Source organism: Tachyglossus aculeatus, chromosome 17 (genome assembly GCF_015852505.1).
Source record: "Tachyglossus aculeatus isolate mTacAcu1 chromosome 17, mTacAcu1.pri, whole genome shotgun sequence".
Taxonomy (NCBI): domain Eukaryota; kingdom Metazoa; phylum Chordata; class Mammalia; order Monotremata; family Tachyglossidae; genus Tachyglossus; species Tachyglossus aculeatus.
In genome coordinates, this window is record NC_052082.1 from 15501510 (window position 1) to 15515028 (window position 13519).

The window sequence follows — 13519 nt, forward strand, 5'->3', positions numbered from 1 at the left end:
ACAGCCCTTTTGAGGCTGCAATAAGGGATTTGTGTGAAAGTGTTTGCATAAGAGAGTTTGTGTGAGAGGCCTTGTGTCCCTCCTTACTCACATTCTGAGCCACTGTCAATTCAGGTAGGACTAATCCTTCGCCATGCATTCCTTCCTTGGAAGGAGTTTATTTCATTTCTTTGCCCCAAATCCCTGTGAAGTAGGTAGGGGTAGAAACTAAGTCCATGAGCAAAACAGTCCAAGAGTTCAGCACTTTAGCTTTAAGTACTAAATTAAGTACTAAGAGAAACCTAGATAAAAGTAAGGAAGAAGTGTGAATTCATCTCTGAGTTAAGCTTTCTTGTAAGAGCAGAATGAATTATGAGAGTTACCTGAATGGGTAAATTACAATAATAATGTTCTCAGTCACCCAAAATGCAGTTTGGGTAAAAATTAAGGTTCTTTCAGTGTATGATTTCCTCTCATTTCTTATTTTTCAAGTGCAAAAATGATTTATGAGAATTACCTGAGCCGGTAAATTACAATAATAATTTTCCCAGCCACCAAAAGTACAGTTACCAGTAAAGCCAAAGCTCTTTCACTCTGTGATTTCCTCTCACTTCATATATCATTTTATAGCTTAATCAATTCTCTTCCAGCTCTTTAGGAAAATTTCCCATTTTCACTTGTGGTGATTTATTTGGGTTTGAAATAAATCTCTGGGGTTAGAGCTTCAGCATAGAAATGGATAGGGAAGGCACCTAAAGTTTCTTTTTATTTTTACCTGTTTGATTCCATAAAAAAAAATGCTCCTCCCGAATGGGGGGTCTTCTTAGTATGTCTGTGAATGTACCAGTTTTGGAAGCGGTATTTCACATTGGGTGGGTGGAATTAAGGTGTAGGAGGTATTTAGAGTCTTTCATTTTCTTTTACTATCTGTGAATCTGCTATTCATAATAGCAATTTTAGGAAATCATGTAAGGTGGATTGGTGTCACAATAATGTAATTTAGTAAGTGGGCCATCATAGTGTATAAGGTAAACTGTATATGTCATCATATTTAAACAGTAACTTCCACCATTGACATGAATAAAGGAAAAAAAAACATACAATGAGTCATCTCTGAATCTTTCAGAAAATCTTAGCCAAGAAATTCATTCATTTTCATTAATTCAATTGTATTTATTGAGCGCTTACTGTGTGCAGAGCACTGTACCAAGTACTTGAGAAGTACAAGTCGGCAACATATAGAGATGGTCCCAACCCAATAACAGGCTCACGGTCTAGAAGGGGGAGACAGACAACAAAACAAAACATGTAGACAGGTGTCAAAGTCATCAGAACAAATAGAATTAAAGCTATATGCACATCATTAACAAAATAAATAGAATAGTAAATATGTACAAGTAAAATAGAGTAATAGATCTGTACAAATATATATACAAGTGTTGTGGGGAGGGGAAGGAAGTAGGGTGGGGGGATGGGGAGGGGGAGAGGAAAAAAGGGGCTCAGTCTGGGAAGGCGTCCTGGAGGAGGTGAGCTCTCAGTAGGGCTTTGAAGGGAGGAAGAGAGCTAGCTTGGCGGATGTGTGGAGGGAGGGCATTCCAGACCCCGGGGGATGACGTGGTCCGGGGATCGACAGCAGGACAGGAGAGAACGTGGTACAGTGAGGAGGGTAGTGGCAGAGGAGTGGAGGGTGAGAGCTGGTCTGTAGAAGGAGAGAAGAGAGGTGAGGTAGGAGGGGGTGAGGTGATGGACAGCCTTGAAGCCAAGAGTGAGGAGTTTTTGCTTGATGCGTAGGTTGACAGGCAGCCACTGGAGATTTTTGAGGAGGGGAGTAACATGCCCAAAGCGTTTCTGCACAAAGATGATGCAGGCAGCAGAGTGAAGTATAGACTGAAGCAGGGAGAGACAGGAGGACGGGAGATCAGAGAGGAGGCTGATGCAGTAATCCAGTTGGGGTAGGATAAGAGATTGAACCAGCAAGGTAGCGGTTTGGATGGAGAGGAAAGGGCGGATCTTGGTGATGTTGCGTAGGTGAGACTGGCAGGTTTTGGTGACGGATTGGATGTGTGGGGTGAACGAGACAGCGGAGTCGAGGATGACACCAAGGTTGCAGGCTTGTGAGATGGGAAGGACGGTAGTGCCATCTACAGTGATGGGAAAGTCAGGGAGAGGGCAGGGTTTGGGAGGGAAGATAAGGAGTTCAGCCTTGGACATATTGAGTTTTAGATGGTGGGCAGACATCCAGATGGAGATGTCATGAAGGCAGGAGAAGATACAAGCCTGAAGGGAGGGAGAGAGAGCAGGAGCGGAGATGCAGATTTGGGTGTCATCAGCGTAGAGATGATAGTTGAAGCTGTGGGAGCGAATAAGTTCACCAAGGGAGTGATTGTAGATAGAGAACAGAAGGGGACCAAGAACTGACCCTTGAGGAACCCCTACAGTAAGAGGATGGGAGGAGGAGCCTGCAAAGGAGACTGAGAATGAATGGCCGGAGAGATAAGAGGAGAACCAGGAGAGGACGGAGTCAGTGAAGCCAAGGTTGTTGAGGAGAAGGGGGAGGTCCACAGTGTCGAAGGCAGCTGAGTGGTTGAGGAGGATTAGGATAGAGTAGGGGCCATGTGATGAGCATTTGAAAATAACTAATCTGTTATCCAGTTATTCTAATTTTGGGGGTTTTATTATAAGGACAAAATCCTTTAGAAAAAGAACATTGAAATGTATGAATCTGGCCAACTTAAATGTTGGGCGACCTTGGGTAAGTCACTTTACTTCTCTGTGTCTTGGTTACCTCATCTGTAAAATGGGGATTAAAACTGTGAGCCCCATGTGGGACATGGACCTGTGTTCAACCTGATTAACTTGTATCTACCCCAGAACTTAAAACAATGCTTAGCACATAGTGAGCACTTAAGTGCCATAAAAAACAAAACAAACCAAAATATGGGCCTATAATAAAAAAACTGATTACCTTGAGGGTTATAAGAAAAACTTCAAGGTCTGAACATTCTTTGGTATGTTATTTATATTTTCAGGTTTTAAAATATACAACCCTAATCTTCTACCAGATTTTATATCGGACAGAAATGATTTATTCAACAAAATTAAACCTTCTGTGCTGATTATCCCTGTAAACCCAACTCATTATTTTCTACCTGACCAAAATGGGAAAGCTTTCTTAGAAAAAGGGCTAGTCTGCAATCCCAAAATTCAAATCAGTGACCTGGAAGCATAAGGATAATGAATGAACCCCATAAGGTGTTAGGAACAAAACTGATTTCCGTCTATCTTAATTAACTGCCACCCAATTAAGCCTACTTTTTAGACCATGAGCTATATGGTGCTCTCCTTGGAACCAAATGTGGCTCTCTAGATGTTTGTGTGTGGGTACCGGGGTTGGGGGTGGGCAGGGAGGCCTGAGACTACACAAATGGTGTGTTTAAACTGAGCCATTAACTCTTTGCACATCAATTGCTCAAAAGGTTCATTTTGTTTGGCTTTTCTGCACCAAAAAGCTGCCATTTTACTTTGCTTTTCTGTAGTGCTGTTCCTGTACTTTGATCAGTTTTTGGATTTTACTCTCTTTTGCTCTAGACGCACACGTATCTGCAGAGAAAATCCTTTCGCTGATGCAATATCCTGATTCTAGCGGACATGCAGAGAATCTGGGATAAAGATAGGTATGGGCCATCTTATTGTTGAACAATTCAACATTATTGTTTTGTAAGAATCTGAACATGAAATATTTAAAAAAACACATAAAATTCCCAACAACCCTACAACTAAAAAACTACTCAACACTTTACATCTTAAAGACAAAAATACTTTCTAGATATTCTAAATGAGTTTATGACCAATGCTTGGAGAAATGTGATTTGGAGGGCAGTTCTCCTCCTCGCTCCTTTCCATTGTTCATTTATTCATTCAATCATATTTACTGAGCACTTACTGAGTGCAGAGCACTGTACTAAGCATCTGGGAGAGTACAGAGAAGCAGCGTGGCTCAGTGGAAAAGAGCACAGGCTTGGGAGTCAGAGGTCATGGGTTCGAATTCCGACTCTGCCACTTGTCAACTGTGTGACCTTGGGCGAGTTACTTAATTTCTCTGTGCCTCAGTTCCCTCATCAGTAAAATGGGGATTAAGACTTTGAGCCCCACGTGGGGCAACCTGATCATCCTGTATCCCCTCCCAGTGCTTAGAACAGTGCTTGGCACATAGTAAGTGCTTAACAAATACATTATTATTATTACAATACAACAGTAAACAGACACATTCCCTGCGCATAACGAGCAGTCTAGCCCAGCCCCTACACGTCACACCTCTAAACCAACTTAGTTACTCATTCTCATCTTTCTTGCCTCTCACCTCTTGCTCACATCTTCCCTTCTGCCTGAAACTCTCACCCCATATACACTGTTCTCCCCCTCTTCAAAGTCTTTCTGAAATCACTTCTCCTCCAGGAAGCCTTCCTGATTATTCTCTCATCTCGCCTCCCTTTCCCCACCCCACTGGCACTTCAGCACTTGCTTATCACCAAGTACCTGGATACTAATTCAATCCTCCCATCATGTAGCACTGATATATGTATCTTTACACTCTGTTGCTTCCCTCTACTTGTGATTTATTTTAGTGTCTGTCTAGTAACTCCATTGTACTCTCCGAAACAGTTAAGTGTTCTGCAGAGAGTAAGTGCTCAATAAATACTACGGATTGATTGATGTCACCATCAACTCAGTTCCCCCTTAAATCTGCTCGTTTCGCTACAAAAGAATCAGGAGCATAAATTAAATCTTGCTTTAGGGAAACTTATCCATAGATCAGTTACAAGTCAAAGCTTTCATGATTATTGGAAGGTTGAAGAAAAATACAGAAGTGATCCAATAACTTCCTTAAAAAGCATTTTTAACCTGCAGTTACCTAGAATAGGATGAACAAACCATCCCAGATGAGAAAATGAACGCACAGAAATAGACTGATGGCTGTAAATATTTCATAAAGTCTACCCTTTCATTGTACGGAGACAATCATCATTCCAACATAATAACGAACACAATTCTTCGATATTTTTCGAGTTTGGCTCTGTGGGATTACACGGGGCAGAGCAATTGCAGTCATACAAAATTTACCATTCTGCTCTAGTTTATGACCTTTGCTGTAACTTTCCTTTGCCTGCTTCTCGAGGAGCTGCTACTGGGGGATCAATCAATCAATCAATCATATTTATTGCGCGCTTACTGTGTGCAGAGCAGTGTACTAAGCACTTGGGAAGTACAAGTTGGCAACATATAGAGACAGTCCCTACCCAACAGTGGGCTCACAGTCTAAAAGAGGGAGACAGAGAACAAAACCAAACATACTAACAAAATAAAATAAACAGAATAGATATGTACAAGTAAAATAAATAGAGTAATAAATATGTACAAACATATTTATGCAAAGCAGAGGGCTCAATAAAGGTCAAAAATGACCCACAGAGGAAGGAGCCCAAACTGAAGACTATTAAAAGATTAGCATTGGGTAGGGGAAAGAGTAGTTTTTGAAGAAAGCTTCTTTATTGAGTGCTTACTTTTGTGCACTGCCTTCTGTGTGACCTTGGGCAAGTCACTTTACTTCTCTGTGACTCAGTTACCGCATCTGTAAAATGGAAATTGAGACTGTGAGCCCCATGTGGAACAGGGACTGTGGCCAACACAATTTGCTTGTATCCAACCAGCACATAGTATGGTGCCTGGCACATAGTACGTGCTTAACAAATACCATTATTATATTATTACTAAACGCTTGGCAGAGTAGGGCTTTGAAGATGGCTCTGTCCCCTTTGCACTTGGATCTCCAGCCTTAAAGCACTTGATATTCATTCCACCTTCACCCCCATGACACAAGTACATATCCAATAGTTTATTTTAATTCTGTCTCCCCCCTACAAGGGTGGGTAGGGAACAGATCTACCAACTCTGTTGAACTATACTCTCCCAAGCGCTTAGTACAGAGTTCTGCACCCAGTAAGAGCTCCTTAAATACCATTGATTAATTGATGGGGAAATGGATTTGTCTGTCGGGGAGAAAAGGAGCAGGGGGTCCCTGGTGAGAAAAACAGGATTGAGGCACAGTAATAATAATAATAGCATTTGTTAAGCGCTTATTATGTGCCAAGCACTGGAGGGGGGATACAAGGTAATCAGGTTGTCCCACACGGGGCTCACAGTCTTAACCCCCATTTTTACAGATGAGGTAACGGAGGCCCAGAGACGTTAAGTGACTTGCCCAAAGTCACACAGCTGACAAGTGGCGGAGCAGGGATTCGAACCCATGACCTCTGACTCTCAAGCCCGGGCTCTTTCCACTGAGCCACACTGCTTTTCATCAGTAAGCAGGCTGGTGAAAGAGGAGCAAAGCGCACTGGCTGAGATGTAGTGAGAGAGGAGGGAGGATGGGCAGGAGGGAGAGAGTTGATGGCCTGCTTCCAGCCACTTAGTCTCCGGGACTGGAGGAATCTTACACACTCCCTTCTTTCCCCGTCTCACAGAGGGGCCGTGGCCAGTTGCAGGATTCAGCCCCAACTGCGTTTATTGAGCACCAACGGAGTACAAACTTCTATACTAGGCACTTGAGAACAACATAAGTAAAGGGTCACTTTTTGGTACAAGAATTTACAGAATACATGGAAAAACAGAGCCTTTATGAGAAGCAGCGTGGCTTAGTGGCAACAGCCCCGGCTTGGGAGTCAGAGGTCGTGGGTTCTAATCCTGGCTCTGCCACTTATCGGCTGTGTGACTTTGGGCAAGTCACTTCTCTGTGCCTCAGTTACCTCATCTGTAAAATGGGGATGAAGACTGTGAGCCCCACTTGGGACAACCTCATGACCTTGTATCTACCCCACTGCTTAGAACAGTGCTTGGCATATAGTAAGTGCTTAACAAATGCCATCATTATTATTATTATTATTATTCTGTGGGCCTCAGTCCCCTCATCTGTCAAATGGGGATTGAGAGTGTGAGCCCCACATCGGGCAGGGACTGTGTCCTCCCTGATTGGCTTGTATCTGCCCCAGTGCCTGATACATAGTAAGCGCTTAACAAATATCATCATTATTGTTATTATTATTATTCTGGGGGCCTCAGTCCCCTCAGCTGTCAAATTCCATCATTATTATTACTAACTCTCATTCTCAACCGTAAGAAGTCTTATGTGTTTATTTCGTGGTTGGGTTACTTGCTCTTTTGAAGAAGCTGTGGGAAATTCAAGGAGTTCCTTTATTTTTTACATATACATGGTATTTGTTAAATGCTCACTATGTGCCAGACACTGAAGTAAGTGCTGAGGTAGATATAAACTAATCAGGTTGGGCACAGTTCATGTCCCACATGAGGCTCACAGTCTTCATCCCCATTTTATGGATGAGGTAACTGAATCACAGAGAAGTTAAATGATTTACCCAAGTACACACTGCAGGTGGAGAAGCAGCGGGGTTTAGGGAAAAGAGCAGTGGCTTGGGAGTCAGAGGATGTGGGTTCTAATCCCGGCTCCGCCACTTGTCTGCTGTGTGACCTTGGGCAAGCCACTTAACTTCTCTGTACCGCAGTTACCTCCTCCGTAAAATGGGGATTAAGGCTGAGAGCCCCATGTGGGATAACCTGGTTATCTTAAATCTGCTCCAGCACTTAGAACAGTGCTTGGCACATATTAAGCGCTTAGCAAATACCACTATTATTATTATTAAGATTGTGAGCCCCATGTGGGATCCCAGTGCTTCGAACAGTGCTTGGCACATAGTAAGCGCTTAACAAATACCATCATCATCATCATCATAATTATTATTAATTACCATATTTGTTATTATTACTACTGAGACTGGAAGCTGTGTCCAACCCGATTGGTTCGGATCCACCCCAGAGAGCACCGTGGCTTAATGGCTAGAGCTCGGGCCCGGGAGTCAGAATGACCTGGGTTCTAATCCCGGCTCCACCACGTCTGCGGTGTGACTTTGGGCAAGTCACTTCAGCGTGGCTTAGTGGAAAAAGAGCACGGGTTTAGGAGTCAGAGGTCGTGGGTTCTAATCCCGCCTCCGCCACTTGTCAGCTGTGTGACTTTGGGCAAGTCACTTAACTTCTCTGTGCGTCAGTTACCTCATCTGTAAAACAGGGGATTAAGACTGTGAGCCTCATGTGGGACAACCTGGTTACTTTGTATCTACCTCAGCGCTTAGAACAGTGCTTGGCATATAGTAAGTGCTTAACAAATGCCATCATTATTATTATTATTATTCTGTGGGCCTCAGTCCCCTCATCTGTTAAATGGGGATTGAGAGTGTGAGCCCCACATCGGGCAGGGACTGTGTCCTCCCTGATTGTCTTGTATCTGCCCCAGTGCCTGATACATAGTAAGCGCTTAACAAATATCATCATTATTGTTATTATTATTATTATTCTGGGGGCCTCAGTCCCCTCAGCTGTCAAATGGGGATTGAGAGTGTGAGCCCCACATGGGGCAGGGACTGTGTCCAACCTGATTGGCTTGTCTCCACCCCAGTGCTTGGCACATAGTAAGCGCTTAACAAATACCATCATTATTATTATCATCATTATTATTATCATCATTATTATTGTTGTTATTATTATTATTATTATTATTATTATTATTATTATGTGGGCTTCAGTCCCCTCAGCTGTCAAATGGTGATTGAGAGTGTGAGCTCCATGGGGGACATGGGCTGTATCCATCCTGATTGGCTTGTATCCACCCCAGCACTTGGCACATAGTGAGCACTTGACAAATGCCATTAATATTATTATTATTATTATTATTATTATTATTATTCTGTGGGCCTCAGTCCCCTCAGATGTCAAAGGGGGATTTAGAGTGTGAGCTCCATGGGAGATAGGGGCTATGTCCAACCCAATTGGCTTGTATCCACCCCAGCGCTTGGCACAAAGTAAGTGCTTAACAAATACCATTATTATTATTATTATTATTATTATTCTGTGGGCCTCAGTCCCCACATCTGTCAAGTGGGGATTGAAAGTGTGAGCCCCACATGGGGCAGGGACTGTGTCCCCCTGATTGGCTTGTATCCACCCTAGCGCTTGGCACAAAGTGCTTAACAAATAGCATTATTATTATTATTATTCTGTGGGCCTCAGTGCCCTCATCTGTCAAGTGGGGAATGAAAGTGCGAGCCCCACATGGGACAGGGACTGTGTCCACCCTGATTGGCTTGTCTCCACCCCAGCGCTTGGCACAAAGTGCTTAACAAATACCATTATTATTATTATTGTTATTCTGTGGGCCTCAGTCCCCTCATCTGTCAAGTGGGGACTGAAAGTGTGAGCTCCACATGGGGCAGGGACCCTCAGTCCCCTCATCTGTCAAGTGGGGAATGAAAGTGTGAGCCCCACATGGGGCAGGGACTGTGTCCACCCTGATTGGCTGGTCTCCACCCCAGCGCTTGGAACAAAGTGCTTAACAAATACCATTATTATTATTATTCTGTGGGCTTCAGTCCCCTCATCTGTCAAGTAGCGAATGAAAGTGCGAGCCCCACATGGGACAGGGACTGTGTCCACCCTGATTGGCTTGTAACCACCCCAGCGCTTGGCACAAAGTGCTTAACAAATACCATTATTATTATTATTATTCTGTGGGCCTCAGTGCCCTCATCTGTCAAGTGGGGAATGAAAGTGCGAGCCCCACATGGGACAGGGACTGTGTCCACCCTGATTGGCTTGTCTCCACCCCAGCGCTTGGCACAAAGTGCTTAACAAATACCATTATTATTATTATTATTATTCTGTGGGCCTCAGTCCCCTCATCTGTCAAGTGGGGAATGAAAGTGTGAGCTCCTCATGGGGCAGGGACCTTCAGTCCCCTCATCTGTCAAGTGGGGAATGAAAGTGTGAGCCCCACATGGGGCAGAGACTGTGTCCACCCTGATTGGCTTGTATCCACCCCAACGCTTAGCACAAAGTGCTTAACAAATACCATTGTTATTATTATTATTATTATTCTGTGGGCTTCAGTTCCCTCATCTGTCAAGTGGGGAATAAAAGTGTGAGCTCCACATGAGGCAGGGACCCTCAGCCCCCTCATCTGTCAAGTGGGGAATGAAAGTGTGAGCCCCACATGGGGCAGGGACTGTGTCCACCCTGATTGGCTTGTATCCACCCCAACGCTTGGCACAAAGTGCTTAACAAATACCACTGTTATTATTATTATTATTATTCTGTGGGCTTCAGTTCCCTCATCTGTCAAGTAGGGAATGAAAGTGCGAGCCCCACATGGAACAGGGACTGTGTCCACCCTGATTGGCTTGTTTCCACCCCAGCGCTTGGCACAAAGTGCTTAACAAATGCCATTATTATTATTATTGTTATTCAGTGGGCCTCAGTCCCCTCATCTGTTAAGTGGGGACTGAAAGCGTGAGCTCCACATGGGGCAGGGACCCTCAGTCCCCTCATCTGTCAAGTGGGGATTGAAAGTGCGAGCCCCACATGGGGCAGTGACTGTGTCCACCCTGATTGGCTTGTATCCACCCCAACGCTTGGCACAAAGTGCTTAACAAATACTATTATTATTATTATTCTGTGGGCCTCAGTCCCCTCATCTGTCAAGTGGGGATTGAAAGTGTGAGCCCCACATGGGGCAGGGACTGTGTCCCCCCGATTGGCTTGTATCCACCCCAGCGCTTGGCACAAAGTGCTTAACAAATACCATTATTATTATTATTGTTATTCTGTGGGCCTCAGTCCCCTCATCTGTCAAGTGGGGACTGAAAGCGTGAGCTCCACATGGGGCAGGGACCCTCAGTCCCCTCATCTGTCAAGTAGGGAATGAAAGTGCGAGCCCCACATGGGGCAGGGACTGTGTCCACCCTGATTGGCTTGCATCCACCCCAGCACTTGGCACAAAGTGCTTAACAAATAACATTATTATGATTCATTGGGCCTCAGTCCCCTCATCTGTCAAGTGGGGATTGAAAGTGTGAGCTCCACATGGGGCAGGGACCCTCAGTCCCCTCAGCTGTCAAGTGGGGAATGAAAGTGCGAGCTCCACATGGGGCAGGGACTGTGTCCACCCTGATTGGCTTGTCTCCACCCCAACGCTTAGCACATAGTAAGCTGTTAAGCAGTCCTATGGCTGTAGGGGTGGTGGTAATGAATTGGATTGACTTGAGGGGTGGGGGGATTTGGGGGTGAGGCGGGCCCACGTGGCTGAGGAGACGACCCCGCCCCGGACGGTCCCCGCCAGTGAGTCAGCGGGGCCCCAGCGGGGGCGGGGCCGGGCCGACTGAGCATGCGCACGTCACCCCGACGCCGGCCTCGCGGCGTCGGAGGGAGGCGGGAAGCCGCGGCGGCGGCGGCGGCGGCACGTGACCGCCCCCTGCTTCTCGGCGCGCGCCCGGCCGCTCCCGCCGCGGCCCAATCGTCCGCGCGGCCGCGGCCCGGACCAATGGCGGCCCGGGGCGGGGCGCGCGGCCAATGGGAGGGCGGTGGCGGCGGCGGCGGCCGGGGGAGCGCGGCCAATCAGAGCCAAGCCGGGCGGGCGGGGGAGGGGAGGAGGGGGGGACCTCGGGCGGGCGGACGAAGCCGCCGCTCGGCGGACTAATGAGGAAGCCGGAGGCGGAGGGGTGAGAGGTCACGGGTCGCTCCCCTCCCCCTCCCCTTTTCGCGGCGGCGGCGGCGGCTGAGGCGCGGCCTCCCCTCCGCCTGTCCCCTCCGGCCGGTCGCCCGCCCGCCCGCCCTTCCGTCCGTCCGTCCCTCACGGCCCGGTGACTGTCCCTGTGTGTCTGTCTGTCCCCTCACGCTCAGCGCAATGGCGGCGGCGGCAGCGGCGGCGGCGGAGCAACAACAGTTCTACCTGCTCCTGGGGAACCTGCTCAGCCCCGACAATGTGGTGCGGAAACAGGCCGAGGTAAGACCAACCGCCCCCCCCACCCCGCCCCGCGCGCCTGCCCTGCGCGGCCCGGGCCTGCCGGGCCCCACGTGGGCGCCCTCCCGCCCGCCGGTCCGCCCGCCCGTCCCCTCCGTCCGTTACCCCCGTTCTAAGGCGCCCCCCCCCCCCAACCTTCGTGGCGCCCCTCGGGTCTCCCCCAGGCCTGGGCCCGGGAGCCTCGCTTCCCCTTCTCCCCCCCTCAATTCCCGGCCCCCCCCCCCCACTTTTCCCCTCCTTTTTCCCCCCTCGCTTTCTTTCCTCCCCTCGCCCCCATCAACCCTGCTTTTCACCCCCCTCCATCCCCCCTCCACCGTCTTTCCTCCCCCTCCCATCTCCCTTCTTTCATTCCCCTATGTCCCTCCCCACTCCTCATCTCCCTCTCCCCTTCCCCCCATCTCCCTCTCCCCTTCCCCCGTCTCCCTCTCCCCTTCCCCCATCTCCCTCCCCTTATTCCCCCATCTCCCTCCCCTTATTCCCCCATCTCCCTCCCCTTATTCCCCCATCTCCCTCCCCTCATCCCCCCATCTCCCTCCCCTCATCCCCCATCTCCCTCCCCTCATCCCCCATCTCCCTCCCCTCATCCCCATCTCCCTCCCCTCATCCCCATCTCCCTCCCCTCATCCCCATCTCCCTCCCCTCGTCCCCCATCTCCCTCCCCTCGTCCCCCATCTCCCTCCCCTCGTCCCCCATCTCCCTTCCCTCGTCCCCCATCTCCCTTCCCTCATCCCCCATCTCCCTTCCCTCGTCCCCCATCTCCCTTCCCTCGTCCCCCATCTCCCTCCCCTCGTCCCCCATCTCCCTCCCCTCGTCCCCCATCTCCCTCCCCTCGTCCCCCATCTCCCTCCCCTCGTCCCCCATCTCCCTCCCCTCGTCCCCCATCTCCCTCCCCTCACCCCCATCTCCCTCCCCTCACCCCCATCTCCCTCCCCTCACCCCCATCTCCCTCCCCTCATCCCCCATCTCCCTCCCCTCATCCCCCATCTCCCTTCCCCCATCTTCTTCCCCACATCCCCCCATCTCCCGCTCCTCTCCCCCATCTTCCTCTTCCCTTATCCCCTCATCTGCTTCCCCTCTCTCCTTATCTCCCTCCCCTCTCCCCTCATCTCCCTCCCCCTCCCCTCATCAAGCGCTTAGTACAGTTCTCTGCACACAGTATGCGCTCAATACATACAATGGAATGAATGAATCCCCCATCTCCCTTCGTCCCCTCATCTCTCTCCCCTCATAATAATAATAATAATAGTGGCATTTATTAAGCGCTTACTATGTGCAAAGCGCTGGGCCCACCCATCTCCCTCCCCTCTCTGAATTCTCATTTATCCTTATTGATCCTCCTCTAGACTGGGAGCTCGTCGTGGGCAGGGATTGTCACGCTTTATTGGTGTATTGTGTTTTCCCAGGCTCCCTCAGTGCTCCGCACACAGTAAGCGTTTAATAAAAATGAATGACGGTCTGGGCCCCCCTCCCCACCCCCCCGCCGCCGCAGACTGTGAGCTCGTTGTGGGCAGGGTTTGTCACTCCTTATTGCTGCTTTGTAAATCCCAAGCGCGTAGTACAGTGTTCCGCACACAGTAAGCACTTAATAAATAGGAGTGAATGAATGAATCACCTCTGTCT

The 13519-nt window shown here is 48.4% G+C and overlaps 1 protein-coding gene across 1 annotated transcript in view; it reads left to right on the forward strand.

Annotated features, from left to right (window-relative positions):
- Positions 1-13519, forward strand: part of IPO5 (importin 5) — a 68619-nt gene that overhangs the window by 2451 nt on the left and 52649 nt on the right. Inside the window, exons 2-3 of the mRNA XM_038759058.1 lie at positions 3568-3653; positions 11779-11881. Coding sequence (XP_038614986.1) covers positions 3628-3653; positions 11779-11881 — 129 coding nt within the window. The 5' untranslated portion in view covers positions 3568-3627. The remainder of the gene's footprint in view (positions 1-3567; positions 3654-11778; positions 11882-13519) is intronic.